The 15146-nt window shown below is 38.8% G+C and overlaps 1 protein-coding gene across 4 annotated transcripts in view; it reads right to left on the bottom strand.

The window, feature by feature from the left end:
- LOC125225038 (voltage-dependent calcium channel subunit alpha-2/delta-3) overlaps window positions 1-15146 on the bottom strand; it is a 139518-nt gene that overhangs the window by 96748 nt on the left and 27624 nt on the right. For all 4 annotated transcript variants that reach the window (XM_048128526.1, XM_048128527.1, XM_048128528.1 and 1 more), the window contains exon 2: window positions 7150-7231. In XM_048128526.1, coding sequence (XP_047984483.1) covers window positions 7150-7231 — 82 coding nt within the window. The remainder of the gene's footprint in view (window positions 1-7149; window positions 7232-15146) is intronic.

Genomic DNA, 15146 nt, shown 5'->3' with positions numbered 1-15146 from the left:
TTGAAGTTAGATTTAATGTTTCTTGGGGTGAAACAGTAAGTATCTTAAACCAAATATACTTACTTCTTGGATGTAATTTATCTTATTTCATTTAAAATATATAATTTCTTGAAATGAAATTTTATATTTCTTAGATTGAGTAAATAATGTTTGTAGCGGGGGTGCGCGGGGAGAGAAGGGAAAGCCGAAATGACGTGAGAGGTGTGTATTATGTTCAATAACCCGTACGTTACAAGCTTATAACTCAGAACGAAGACGAGTTCCCCAGCCAGTTAGAGAGAGAGAGAAACTGGAGCGGAAGCACGTTTAGGATAGTCCTCAATAATAGCGCGTAGTTCCCAGAGGGAAGCAGGGGGCTATTATGTCGGAATTTGTATTCCTATGATTCGATACATATCAAGTTCCAACCGGCGAGCCTAACCAAATCGGGAAAAATCTTAACACCGCGATGTACGAATTCTATGGGCTGGGGTCAGCGCCATCTAGCGGGTTTTTTGGTAACTAAACCGGTGTCGCCGCTCGGCGCGCGAACTAAATCTTGAAGCAAAACTTTATTATTTTTCGATCTAAACGTGTTGATTCTCAAATGGAACTTGTAGGCATTAAATCAAGAATTTGTGATATGAAGCCAAGAATGTAATAAATCTTGACCTAAGTCCGTGTTGATTTTTTATTTAAAACCTGCTCGAATTATGAATGAAGTCTTTAAGCATCAAACCAAGAATTATTATAATCAAGCCAAGATTGTTCTAAATCTTGAAGTAAAACCTTGATATTTTTTGATTTGAACTTGTTGATTCTCAAATGGAGCTTGTAGACATTAAATCAAGAATTTGTGACACAAAGCCAAGAACTTAATAAATCTTGACATAAATCTGTGTTTATTTTTGTTTTAAGTTATTCTGGAACTTTGAATGGAGTTGCAAAGCATCAAATCAAGAACTATTAAAATCAAGCCAAGATTGAACTAAATCTTGACGTAAAACCGTGTATTTTTTTATTTAAACTTTTATGTCTTGACTGTAGAACGTAAAAGTTAAATTAAGAAATTATGATTTCCTATTAAAAACGCAGAATTCTTGTAGTTAAATTGTGGTGAATCTTCTTTTAACAGGTTTTTATTTTTGCTTTGATAAAGGTTACTTGAACCAAAGACGTTTTTTAAGAACTAGCATATTCATACTAAAACGGTGTAATATTTTGTTGCAAATAAATACTTCTTTGATTCAAATCTGTCCTATTTGTACCAAATGTATATAAAGTTACGACTGAACAATTTTGATTCTTCTTTGAAAAAGGAATATCCCTTTAGGTTAAGACCATGTTATTAGATGAAGAATTATATTATTCCTTTTAAATAACAGTGTTTGAGAGTTTTCCGTCTTAAATTAAAATATCTTTTCTATCTGTGTGGAGTCGGATCTGTGCGAACTCCAAGTCAAGAATTGGCGAGAGGTAGCGCAGGACACCGAGAAAAGTGGCGTTGTCTTGTATCATAGGCCAAGTTTCATTTTGGGGCACTGAGCCAACGGAGTAAGTAGTAATAAGTAAGTAAGTATTTCATGCATCATGCGGATCTCTGTGCGCGTCGCACTAACGAGATCGAGATTGCAACTTAGCTGGTCAAAAATTCGATTATCGATGACTCTTGTCATTGTCATTCAACATTGTTAATAAACCGCTATGCACACTCGTGGCTATACAGTCTATACACTGACTGACTGTAGTGACAGGGCAAGTGTACAGCGTGCTAGAACTGTGGTGGCTACATGTCGCTATCAGCCGGCCTAGCCGAAATGACAATCGTTCATGCTATAGACGCCGACCGAAATGCTGACTGGATGTGTCTCGCCAATACGAAAGAGCTATACACGGTGCTCGTGAGCATTGCGAGAGATTTTAACAGCATATTCCTGATCTCATTTTAAGACTACATACAATCACGCCTGTATCCCATAAAGGGGTAGGCAGAACACATGAAACTACTAAAGCTTCAGTACCACTCTTGGCAAATAAGGGGTTGAAAGAAAACAAAACTGTGACATTGCAGTGACAGGTTGCCAGACAACGCCACAATTTAACCCGTATCCCATAGTCGCCTTCTACGACACCCACGGGAAGAAAGGGGGTGGTGAAATTCTTAACCTGTCACCACACAGGCTCATTTTAAGACTAATATGTCATATACAATACCTACTTTTCTGGATTTCGCCTAGTTTCAGCGTTATTACCAATTGAAAAAAAAATCTTACTCAGTACAAAAGGCTGTTTTAACTACGTTGATGGTATTATGGAGAAAAGTCTCACATTCTCATTGATAGATAGACAGCTACGGTAACACAGACCAACCCCTATAGACATCCATTACAAGACGACTCGCGGTCGCCAGCCTTCCTAGTATTTGCACTGATATAAGCGCGGGCGCTCGCCGTGCCCGATCAGTATCGACCAAGTAACAGACCCGAAAGCAGCGCATGTTTTTCGCACTAAAAAATTGGAAAAGGGTATTTTGATGCCTTAAAGATGTCCACCTGTAGTGTGAAATGGTGTGGAAAGGTAACAAGAAGCTCAAATTTAAAAACAGACGGCATTACATTCCACAAATAAGTCATATTTATAATTTATTCAGAGCCGGCATAGGTCAACTTACATTGGCCACTTACGCGTCAGTAGAGGGACAGTCATACTTCTGTCCCTTTTCATCTGGCGCGACTGCCCGCCGTCCTTGAAACGGCCAATCACAGCGCGCTTAACACATTCCCCGCCCGCTCCTCGCACCCCAAACAGTGGTGACTCGTATCGCGAACAAAATATACAAAATTGCTACTCTATAGGAGGTTCTCTGTGTACGGTAACGATATTATGGTAATCGTTTTAGCTGCATTTAGCTACGTACCTACCCAGGCATGATTCAGCCGTAATATTGAGAACATATTTGAGGTAGTTGAATGCGCCCCGCGGTATCGGTAGTGGGTAGTGGGCGGCGCGCTAATATTGAATAAGTTCCGATGTGAAAGTTTCTCCGCGAAACATTATATTACTTTAGGGCTCACGATCTCTCGCAGAATTTTGATTGTTTTCTAATATAAATAACGGAATATATCAAGAATATTTCTGTGATTGAAGTATTTTGCCTGGGACGGAGATTTATTTACTTTCTCTTTATTAAGGGGAGATATTATGACAATATTGGTAAAGTAATAAAATACGGAGCAACTTTAGACGTATATTTTCTGTCGCCCACTAATGACTTATCGGATTTAAACAACAGGAAAATTGGAGAGGTGTATAGAATAGTTATTTGTTTTAGAAAAAGTTGTTGTTTAACCACATTAAGGGAAAAAAAAGAAGAAGACCGAATGAGGCGAGATTACCCTACTAAAATTTATACCCTAGAAAGATTCCATTATTCAATGATTGTGTACTAAAACTGACATTTAGATACTCGTACATTTTTATTTTAACCATTATGATTATAATTCTAGTTGTATAACCAAAATAGTACTTCTAAAAGTATTTTGATGTGTACTTAACACAGCAAAAGGGAGTGTACTGTCGACTACTTTTTCACCTTATTGCATTGTAATAAGGTGAAAAAGTGTATACATCTCTTTGTAGTCGACTGTACAAGTTTCTAATGGGGTGGCAACGCGCATGTGACACTCTTTGAGTTGCAGGCGTCCATAGGTTACAGTGACCGCTTCCCATCAGGCGGACCGTATGCTTGTTTGCCACCGACGTAGTATAATTTTTTTTAAATAACGAGAAAGTACATATTCAAAGCAGCGGACATAGTCATTATTAAAAAGTATTTTGTAGGTACAGGAATAGTTTCTATTGCCATTTTAATTATAGCAGTTTTTGCGAATTCAGACGAGATTAAAAACTGCCGTTGCTTTATTAGAAACTTAGCTTTATGCGCCTCAGCTTGCTAACCGCGTATTAAAAGCCACTCGTGTCGAGCTGCAAAAAATAAACTGTGACTCGCACTTTTTGGCATTGGCTGCGAGGCATATTCCATTTTAAACTGCCTTGTCAAACTGACAGGCTGTCACTGCTAGGCTATCCACTTTATATTCTAACGCGTTATTGTATTTTTAATACATCAACTTGAACCTAGATAGTAGTAGATAGGAGTTTGATAAAAAAATGTTGTGTAAAAACCTCAAAAATCTGTATTTATGACCCTACTTATATTATCAGTAGCTCTAACACACAAATGTAATCAAATGGATCAGATAAATATATGTATAATGCTCCTTAACAAAAATGCTACAGTGCTTACTTGCTACAGTTGCTACGAGTACCACTGTCGTAGCTCAGTGCTACAAATATTCATCATCTAAAAGTCTACGTTCGCCATTTTGTTTAGTTGATCGCAATATTTAACACCAAAGCAACATGCTTTGCAACAATGCTTTGTGCAAAATTGTAATAAATTACATTACACCAATATTCAAATTACAGTTAAATTTCTACCTTACACCTGAACGTGACCTACTTATCGAACAAACGGCTCCGAGTGTTCCCATAAGATGGTAACCAAGAGCGATAAATCATAGAATAAATTACAGACATTTAAGAGATTGCAAGAGCAATCGAATTAGGATAATAACTCTGAATCCCCATGGGTTTCCGCGGCATCAACCCCTATTATTGTTTACGCGACGGGAGTTAAGTTAATAAAAGAGAATGACGGGAGGTTTGATGTGCCCAACTTTGTCACTACTAGTGATGGGCAACTCGAAAGTTTCTAGAGTGCCATATTATTTTAGAGACATAAAGTCTTCTGAGATTTTATCGCACAGTAAGATGACATAATCGAGATATGGAGTCGACATTAGCAATGATATTCATACTCGTATTTATTTATTTCTTTGATGTAATTTTAATTTTATAATCAAATTTAAGAACATCGGCGAGTTTATAAAAGATCCATTACATGTTGGTATTTCTCCATTTGTGAGTGTGCACGGGAAAACGTCCCACTATGTCGATTGCTATAAAGCCGCTTCATCAGTTTATTCATATAAAGATACAAGTGAATCTCGCCTTAATGGTAATCGACAAAGTGGGACGTTTTATTAAACATACTCACATTTATTCTTATTATTTATGTTGTTATGGCAAACGGATCATTATTTAAACGGTTCGAAATTTTCGTTTCATTTACCCCTACCCACATACTGACTGTCTGATCTAATTTTTTCAAGATTTAGTAGTGTTGGCGAATTCTCGACATAATGACATAATTTTTCCATGTAAGTAACTATTTTTACCTACAACTACATAAAACGAAATAATTCACATAAGAAATATCTGCAATATTTTACAACTAGCCCATCACTAGTCACTACGTCACTTTGTGGGCTCACATTAGTTGCGGCGCAAGGCGGAACTCGCGCCTTTATTGCCCCCTTTATGTGTTACTGAACTTTTACGTCTTGAAAATTTACCTTATAAATTTTACGTGACATTGATGATGATTTGATTTGGGGGGCGATTAATCGTCGGCTTTCGTTCAATTCATTATTGTAATCGTGTTCGGTGGCGAGCTGCGACAACTCGGCACGCAATGTTACATTCAAATGTAAAACCGAACATGACTGAACAAGGCTGCATTATACCTACTGTTGCTGGTCGTTAATGACACGTCTCACGTGTAAGTACGAGTAATAGATAGTGTTTAGTTAAAGTGAAATAACGCCGTGTCTTGCGTGGGCGACGGTCGCGCGACGGTCGCTGTCGCGTCTCATACTTCCATATCGATAAGGTTTGATTTCATATGCGTCGCATCGCCGTCGCCCACGCAAGCCACGGCGTAAATGGTTTGATATTTAGCGCGGACAAAATGTCTTATGGCCTATGGGTAAAGACCCGAAAATCTCAATGAAATAAAAATAAAACAAAAATACAATATTTATTTACCAACACAACTGAATGAAATTGTGATGAGTAAAATTACAAAAGTTTAGTAATTGCAGTAAAATGGATGAGACTCAGCGAGACCGGTAATTTTCAGCCCCCAACTAAAATACTGTTATCTATATATATATTTTGAGATAATGTCACTGTTGCGCAGCATACTAGGAATTCCCGGAACCGATCGGGTATTGGTATCGTATATGTGTTAAGGCAATCACGCTCAAGTGGGATTGGGCCGGACACTTTTGTCGTATGCACCCCGATCGGTGGGCCTATTTGGCTACCGAATACACCACACACCGCAGTTTAGCCGAGTAGTGAGCATAGTGGTCTTGACAATTTTTGCAGTGAGTTGCAAGAGCATGTACTATATTGGTGGAGGGAAAGTCCAGAAGTGGAGCAAATGTGCTATTAAAAATTCTAATTTTTTTTTGTACAAATTATATTTTTATTAAACCAAGTAACGTAGGTATTGAACTAACAGGCCTATGTTGGTTCAGGTTTTTTAAAAAGCAGCATTCCGCAGTTCACACTCTGAAAAAAGCTTGCTCGTGCATTTCCTAACACTTGACGAGCAGCCTTTCCCGACCGGCCCCGTGTTTGTGCGGTCCGGTCGGACGCGCCGGCACAACGGGCCGACCTACTTGCGCGGGCCGTGCGGCGCAGCGCGCTTTGTTCGCGGCAACGGCGAAAACAGACGCATTCCAATTTTAAAAGTACGATCTTGTCTGTTTTTAAGTTGCCTCGTAACGGTTGCTCGAATATATGTGCAAGTTTACCTAGACGCATTAAGACAACTGTCGAATCTAAATCATGCTTGTAAAATTGCAGTGCGTTTATTGCTGCCCATAGAGCACAAATAGTACGTATTGGTAAAATTACATGCGTTTAACCAAATCAGCGGGCGTAGCATACTAGTTCGATAAACTGTATCGCATCGGTGTGTCCCTATCGCACTTCCAAATAGTGCGAAAAGGACGTCGTGACGTTATCATTCGTTGACGTTATGTTATATTATCGCGCGACCATGCTTGCCTGCCAGGTAACTTTCAGACTAACCCTCAAGTTGTACTTATGTCCTTAGTCGTTACTGTATTACGACGTCGTCGACCTTTCTGTCCAGAGAACGCTGTATAGACTCGATCTGAGCTTGACCTTCACAATTGTGAAATTAAGACGCAAAGAATTTTCATTAAGTCTAGACTGGCTGGTATAAATACTTACGTTTTGTATCTGATTCATTTTTGTGAAGTGCCTTCCGAATTCCCATAAATCCACGCCGAATTTCAATGCCCAGTTTTTGACTCTGAAACAAGAAACGATCGTCGTTATAAAATGCGAAATGTGATACAATTCCGACATTCAGCTTCGCCGATAAAGGTGTTTTATTGCAAAAAGTCAACCCTCCTGAAGCTTTGAAATGCGATATCAATTATCCATATAACGGGCAGAAGGATGTGAGGTAGCGATACGGCCCCAAAGGAATCTTTTTAAACATTTCTCATAATTCTGTCACGGGGAAGTAAATGTGATTGGGGAAGCAGGTTAAGCATTTTTTCCGGTTCGGCGGGCACCCCTTATTTCATCTAAACGTTCTGAAGTACGCCTGACAAATATAAATGTATAGCCATCATTGTGATAGGATGAGTCCAGATTTAATTAACGTTTCAAATAATAGGTTGGGGTCGTGCGGTTCAAAATGTTTTTATTAATTTTCAGTGTTTTCTTCGATCATTTATGAATTTCATTATATTTTTATGCAACATATATTCAATATTAGGTACTACAGATGTTTTGCTTGGTTATTCATACCTACATAGATATTTTAACACGTGCTTCTTTTTCAATTGAGGCTTCTGAAATTGAGATAGTTACCCTTTGACTGAAAATATAATGTGATGAATTGTGTGTGTGTAACTTTTCTTCTTCCTTGCAATTATTTTAGGTATTAAGTATACCTTCAATATAATGCGACATCAACTGTGATTTTGTGATTATTTGGATTGAGTCTTCACTATGATTCTAGTTTCAATCCGTGTTTGTCAATAGTTCCTGAATAGTGAATATTTCACCTCGAGAGGTAGCCGAAGCACTTGAGAACGCGAATATTTGCACAAACAGATAAGCGCTGCTTGATGTTTGCTTTATTTAAAATACGGAGAACATTCATACATTTTCCTTCTTCTTTACCTACGTTACGTTTATCATTTTCTTTGAATTTATGAGTTTTATAACCTTAAATTGATCTGAAATTTAGATACCTACACGTACACAATAAAAGAAAATAATGAAACATCGTTTTAGTTTGAACTCATTTGTTATTTTTATCAACAGTGCAGCATCAATATAAAATAACCAAGAAATCATATTGGTGGATACCGATCTGGATTTATGAACATACTAGCTTTTACCCGCGGCTTCGCCCGCGTAATAAAAGTATTCATTAAGATTTTCATTTGGATCCGTAGGTTTCTCTGTAGGTATATTTATCTGCGATTATTTCGATTGCACATAATACTTTTGCTTGCAATGATTGTAGAAATATAACACATCGACCACAGCGTAGGTAATTCTATATACGCTGGGGAAACCTTTATAAACATCCCACATAGCCCGTATTTCGACACTATGATCGGTGGGTAAAAAGTACTTTTTTCTATTATCCCTTACAATTTTTTACATTTTGCTTATACTTATCGCAAACGTAATCTTCAAGCAAGCAAACAACGATCGTCTTAGAGCACATTGATTGTAAGAGACCGCCGACCGATTATCCGTATCCCTCTAACGATACCCATATTATCCGTATCCGTATCCCTATCCCTATCTCTATCTCTATCCCTATCCCTATCGCTATCGCTATCGCTAACGCTATCGCTATCGCTATCGCTATCGCTATCCCTATCGCTATCCCTATCGCTATCCCTATCCCTATCCCTATCCCTATCCCTATCCCTTATCAAGATAACACTTTAACACTTTCGCTACCAAGAACCCGACTGTCGGGCATACCGCTCGTAGAAGCGTAGCCGATTACATGGGTTTCCCCGTATGTAGCGAAAATGTCGTAGCGCCGCGTAGAGCCCGGTTTCGAAAGTGTTAAGTTCTCGCGCTTTGTACACATATTTAATGTCACATACAGGTCGAACGCGATTAATTAACATTATTTTTACCTTTTTTCCCAACGTTTCGGCCAGGTTGCACTGGCCGTGGTCGCGGAAGACTGACGTCCCAGCAAAATGTCACCGGAGATGTAAACAACACAAAACTACCCGATATTAATTTATATAAATGTTCGGGGTAGACAAATAAATATAATCTACCCGCTTTTAGTTAATGTTTATTTCCCACCGCACGACACACAAAAAAAAGGTAAAAATAATGTTAATTAATCGCGTTCGACCTTATCAAGATGTTTAATGATTTCTTATCAAGTGCTAAAATATAAAGTTTCATGGTTTTATCTTTTAAAATTAAGAAATCCCATACAAACTTTCAACCTCTTTTTCAACCCCTTCATCCCTTTTTTTCGAAATAAAAAGTAGCCTATGTTCTGTCTCAGGGTCTAAAGATTGTCTGTTCCAAATTTTATCAAAATCGGTTGCGTGGTTTAAGCGGGAAAGCGTAACAGACAGACAGAGTTACTTTCGCATTTATAATATTACTAGCTTTTACCCGCGGCTTCGCCCGCGTAATAAAAGTATTCATTAAGATTTTCATTTGGATCCGTAGGGACCGTAGGTTTCTCTGTAGGTATATTTATCTGCGATTATTTCGATTGCACATAATACTTTTGCTTGCAATGATTGTAGAAATATTACACATCGACCACAGCGTAGGTAATTCTATATACGCTGGGGAAACCTTTATAAACATCCCACATAGCCCGTATTTCGACACTATGATCGGTGGGTAAAAAGTACTTTTTTCTATTATCCCTTACAATTTTTTACATTTTGCTTATACTTATCGCAAACGTAATCTTCAAGCAAGCAAACAACGATCGTCTTAGAGCACATTGATTGTAAGAGACCGCCGACCGATTATCCGTATCCCTCTAACGATACCCATATTATCCGTATCCGTATCCGTATCCGTATCCGTATCCGTATCCGTATCCGTATCGCTATCGCTATCGCTATCGCTATCGCTATCGCTATCGCTATCGCTATCGCTATCGCTATCGCTATCGCTATCGCTATCGCTATCGCAATCGCTATCGCTATCGCTATCGCTATCGCTATCGCTATCGCTATCCCTATCGCTATCCCTATCGCTTTCCCTATCGCTATCCCTATCGCAATCCTTATCCCTATCCCTATCCCTATCCCTTATCAAGATGTTTAATGATATAACACTTTAAGTTCTCGCGCTTTGTACACATATTTAAAGTCACATACAGGTCGAACGCGATTAATTAACATCATTTTTACCTTTTTTCCCAACGTTTCGGCCAGGTTGCACTGGCCATGGTCGCGGAAGACTGACGTCCCAGCAAAATGTCACCGGAGATGTAAACAACACAAAACTACCCGATATTAATTAATATAAATGTTCGGGGTAGACAAATAAATATAATCTACCCGCTTTTAGTTAATGTTTATTTCCCACCATGTTTATTTTAAAGGTAAAAATAATGTTAATTAATCGCGTTCGACCTGTATGTGACTTTAAATATATGTTTAATGATTTCTTATCAAGTGCTAAAATATAAAGTTTCATGGTTTTATCATTTAAAATTAAGAAATCCCATACAATCTTTCAACCTCTTTTTCAACCCCTTCATCCCTTTTTTTCGAAATAAAAAGTAGCCTATGTTCTGTCTCAGGGTCTAAAGATTGTCTGTTCCAAATTTCATCAAAATCGGTTGCGTGGTTTAAGCGGGAAAGCGTAACAGACAGACAGACAGACAGACAGACAGACAGACAGACAGACAGACAGACAGACAGACAGACAGACAGAGTTACTTTCGCATTTATAATATTAGTATGGATATGGATATGGATGGATGGATGGATATGGATGGATGAAAAGGTTGCATGTTGTAACAACATTAATTAAAGCGTTAACTAATTCGAGTAATATGTGGATACCTACATAGTTATACTCGTATTATGTGGTTTTCCACAATAGAAGGGACCTTATTACAAAGAGAAATATGAACTTGAAGCATATGACCCGTGTTAAAAAATACAGTACTCTGAAAAAAAACCAGTTAGCTTCCCGAGACATATTAGTTAACGAATCAGTGTTTAATTAACAAGCTTTGTTTTCCATTCACTCCAGAACAAGGGACAAGACAATAAAATCCTGCACGCAACGACTAAATTGTCAAAAGTTCTTTAAGAATTCCTTATTTGAAATTTCAAGTGGTTCCACAATGTCCTCATTAGCAATCACGGAATGTTTCGCGGGCATTGTTCGTGAGAGTTCGGCCGTCGCCGGCAGGAGTTCGGAATTCGAAATAATTTAAAATGTTTCGGTTGGACGCCAGGTGCGCGCAAGCGGCTGCCGCTGAACCTAAATGGAAACGGTTTATAAGAACGGCTTCTAAGACGGTTATGGATGGATCGAGGCGAGACGATGTTCAGTTACCAGGGTGGCTAGCCGAATGGCACAATCGCTCACGAAACGCTCACGAAACGAAGCGCTAGTAGATATCTATCTCTATCGCGCTTGCGTATTGGCGCGACAGAGCCAGCGGCGTATCGCTTTCGTTTGGCGTCGGAGAAATGCCATTCGGCTACGGGGCCTGATGATTCTAAAATAGATAAAGATATTGCGCCGGAAAAGTTAACCGGACTCAAAGATGACCGACAGTTGATGCAGAAGGCAAATTTAATTATATTTCGATTCATGAGCTTTAATACAGCCCTAACCTTACGGTTTAGAAACGAATACCTATACCTACTCAATACAAAAGAAAATTTTACGTATATAATAGTATCTATGCTGTACATATAATAAAATAATAAATAAATAAAATAACTTTATTTAGCATTGTGTAGTACATATATGCTTACAGTTAATAGTAAACTTATAAATATCGTGATTTAACGGTTACATAAGTTATAATTATAACTTTATGGTAACTGGAATGAAACTTTGAGTAAGCGGCATCTGATCCCCGTACTAGTAAAAACTGTATCACGGTGGAACAGGATTCCCCTTGTCATTGTTTACATTATTCTTTAACTAATGTTAATTAATGTTATAGAAATACAAAGTACACTGATTTTACTGTTAAATTTGTGGGTAAATTAAAGTTAAATACAAAATAATAACAACTTAAAAGTAACGAAAGGCTCACGACGAGGCAGAAGGACGCATGTCACTAAGGAATAGTGATAACATACGACCCTCTGTCGCGGCGCGGCACGGCGGTGCAACTAACTAGTAAACAAGTAGTATATGCAAAGCTAGCCGATTAAACACGTTTAAAGATTAATTATAGTATTATCTTAATAATTATGATAAATTGCTATTGACTCATTCGATTAGTTAATTAAGAATATGTATGTAAGTTTGTTTCTTTCATAGTTTGTCTGTTTGTTTTATATATTCATGTGTGTGTGTGTGTGTGTGTGTGTGTGTGTGTGTGTGTGTGTGTGTGTGTGTGTGTGTGTGTGTGTGTGTGTGTGTGTGTGTGTGTGTGTGTGTGTGTGTGTGTGTGTGTGTGTGTGTGTGTGTGTGTGTGTGTGTGTGTGTGTGTGTGTGTGTGTGTGTGTGTGTGTGTGTGTGTGTGTGTGTGTGTGTGTGTGTGTGTGTGTGTGTGTGTGTGTGTGTGTGTGTGTGTGTGTGTGTGTGTGTGTGTGTGTGTGTGTGTGTGTGTGTGTGTGTGTGTGTGTGTGTGTGTGTGTGTGTGTGTGTGTGTGTGTGTGTGTGTGTGTGTGTGTGTGTGTGTGTGTGTGTGTGTGTGTGTGTGTGTGTGTGTGTGTGTGTGTGTGTGTGTGTGTGTGTGTGTGTGTGTGTGTGTGTGTGTGTGTGTGTGTGTGTGTGTGTGTGTGTGTGTGTGTGTGTGTGTGTGTGTGTGTGTGTGTGTGTGTGTGTGTGTGTGTGTGTGTGTGTGTGTGTGTGTGTGTGTGTGTGTGTGTGTGTGTGTGTGTGTGTGTGTGTGTGTGTGTGTGTGTGTGTGTGTGTGTGTGTGTGTGTGTGTGTGTGTGTGTGTGTGTGTGTGTGTGTGTGTGTGTGTGTGTGTGTGTGTGTGTGTGTGTGTGTGTGTGTGTGTGTGTGTGTGTGTGTGTGTGTGTGTGTGTGTGTGTGTGTGTGTGTGTGTGTGTGTGTGTGTGTGTGTGTGTGTGTGTGTGTGTGTGTGTGTGTGTGTGTGTGTGTGTGTGTGTGTGTGTGTGTGTGTGTGTGTGTGTGTGTGTGTGTGTGTGTGTGTGTGTGTGTGTGTGTGTGTGTGTGTGTGTGTGTGTGTGTGTGTGTGTGTGTGTGTGTGTGTGTGTGTGTGTGTGTGTGTGTGTGTGTGTGTGTGTGTGTGTGTGTGTGTGTGTGTGTGTGTGTGTGTGTGTGTGTGTGTGTGTGTGTGTGTGTGTGTGTGTGTGTGTGTGTGTGTGTGTGTGTGTGTGTGTGTGTGTGTGTGTGTGTGTGTGTGTGTGTGTGTGTGTGTGTGTGTGTGTGTGTGTGTGTGTGTGTGTGTGTGTGTGTGTGTGTGTGTGTGTGTGTGTGTGTGTGTGTGTGTGTGTGTGTGTGTGTGTGTGTGTGTGTGTGTGTGTGTGTGTGTGTGTGTGTGTGTGTGTGTGTGTGTGTGTGTGTGTGTGTGTGTGTGTGTGTGTGTGTGTGTGTGTGTGTGTGTGTGTGCTGGCCATTTTCACTTAGTAATTAGTTGCTCCGTGTTTTCATAATTCAGCGATTTCATGTATTTTTCCAACACTAATTTACATGAATGTGTTGTAAGTGGCCGTAAATTTATGTTTTTGTTTATTTTGTTGTAAATAGTTGGACCCAAAATAGTTATGAATCTCTTAGCAAACTTAGTTTTAGATTTAGGAATAGTGTATACAATGTCATTTCTTCTACGTGATGATGAGTAGTCTGGTTGATTTTTGTGTTGTTTCAGAAGCAAGTTTTAAATAGGTAAGTAACCATATGCAAAAGCATTTATGGTTACTTACCTATTCCATTTCTCTCATTGTAATATTTCCTGCAACTATTAAGCTATTATTGATCTCTGTTTGGCCCAAAGGTTTGCTGGTAGATAATGCCTTCTGGCATTAAGTTCGCCGTATGTACATTTTTTACTATGCAATAAAGTTTAAATAAATAATTATTGGTCTGGTTTATCCAAAATGCTATCCTTCATCAAACAAGCGATTTGTCGTCAAGATCCCTGCAATCTTGTGAAGTCGCACACATGGATGGGAAATTTTTGTGTTAAATATGACGTTTTGAACCACGCCGTATCTAATTTGACTAAACGTGACGTTGGAATAGAACTGCAATTCATTATTTTATATTAGTAGTAGATCATACCAATACCAATTGCCAGATCATACAAAACATACCGTTTCATTATCATTAGCGTGGGACTTACAGAGTAATATGAGTAATAAATTTACACGAGTAAGTATATACTTATACTTATAGCACACGTGTTATAGTATTCGTAACAACACATATCATGCCGCCCGCGTCCATATGATTACCGAGCACTTCAGGTAGTAATTTGTAATATCAAACGCCCTATCATTATAGAACAGTTGTCAAACAATGTAGTCTACAGTATCTAATTATAAGGAAATAGGAAACGTCGAACATTTCTAAACAAGTCTATGAATAAAAATGTAAAAATAAATGTTTCACAGTAAATGTTGTTTCGTTTTTCGGTGAAGGAAAATACCGTGAGGACACCGGACTAATTCCAATAAGGTCTAATAGTTACTGTAAGAGAGACGGCCTATTGGTGAAGGGCATCCATATATTTAAAACGCTCTTCTTCTTTTTTTAAATATCTTTTTATTTTACAGGAGTTAAATAACAAACAATCACTCTCAATCGCTGCTTCTATCTGAATGCCCCGTCAAGTGTTCGTTCTCCTTGACGTTTATCTATTATTCCAAATTCAAATCGGGGACTGCCAGTCAGCGAACATCAAAATGCTGTAAAAGGTTTCATTCAGTTGGAAGGTCAGATGGCAGTCGCTTTCGTAAAATTAGTGCCTACGCCAAATCTTGGGATTAGTTGTCAAAGCGGACCCCAGGCTCCCATGAGCCATGGAA

The sequence above is a fragment of the Leguminivora glycinivorella genome, chromosome 4 (genome assembly GCF_023078275.1).
Source record: "Leguminivora glycinivorella isolate SPB_JAAS2020 chromosome 4, LegGlyc_1.1, whole genome shotgun sequence".
Classification (NCBI taxonomy): domain Eukaryota; kingdom Metazoa; phylum Arthropoda; class Insecta; order Lepidoptera; family Tortricidae; genus Leguminivora; species Leguminivora glycinivorella.
Note: the sequence above shows the minus strand (reverse complement) of the source record. Positions and strands in the feature narration are given on the sequence as shown.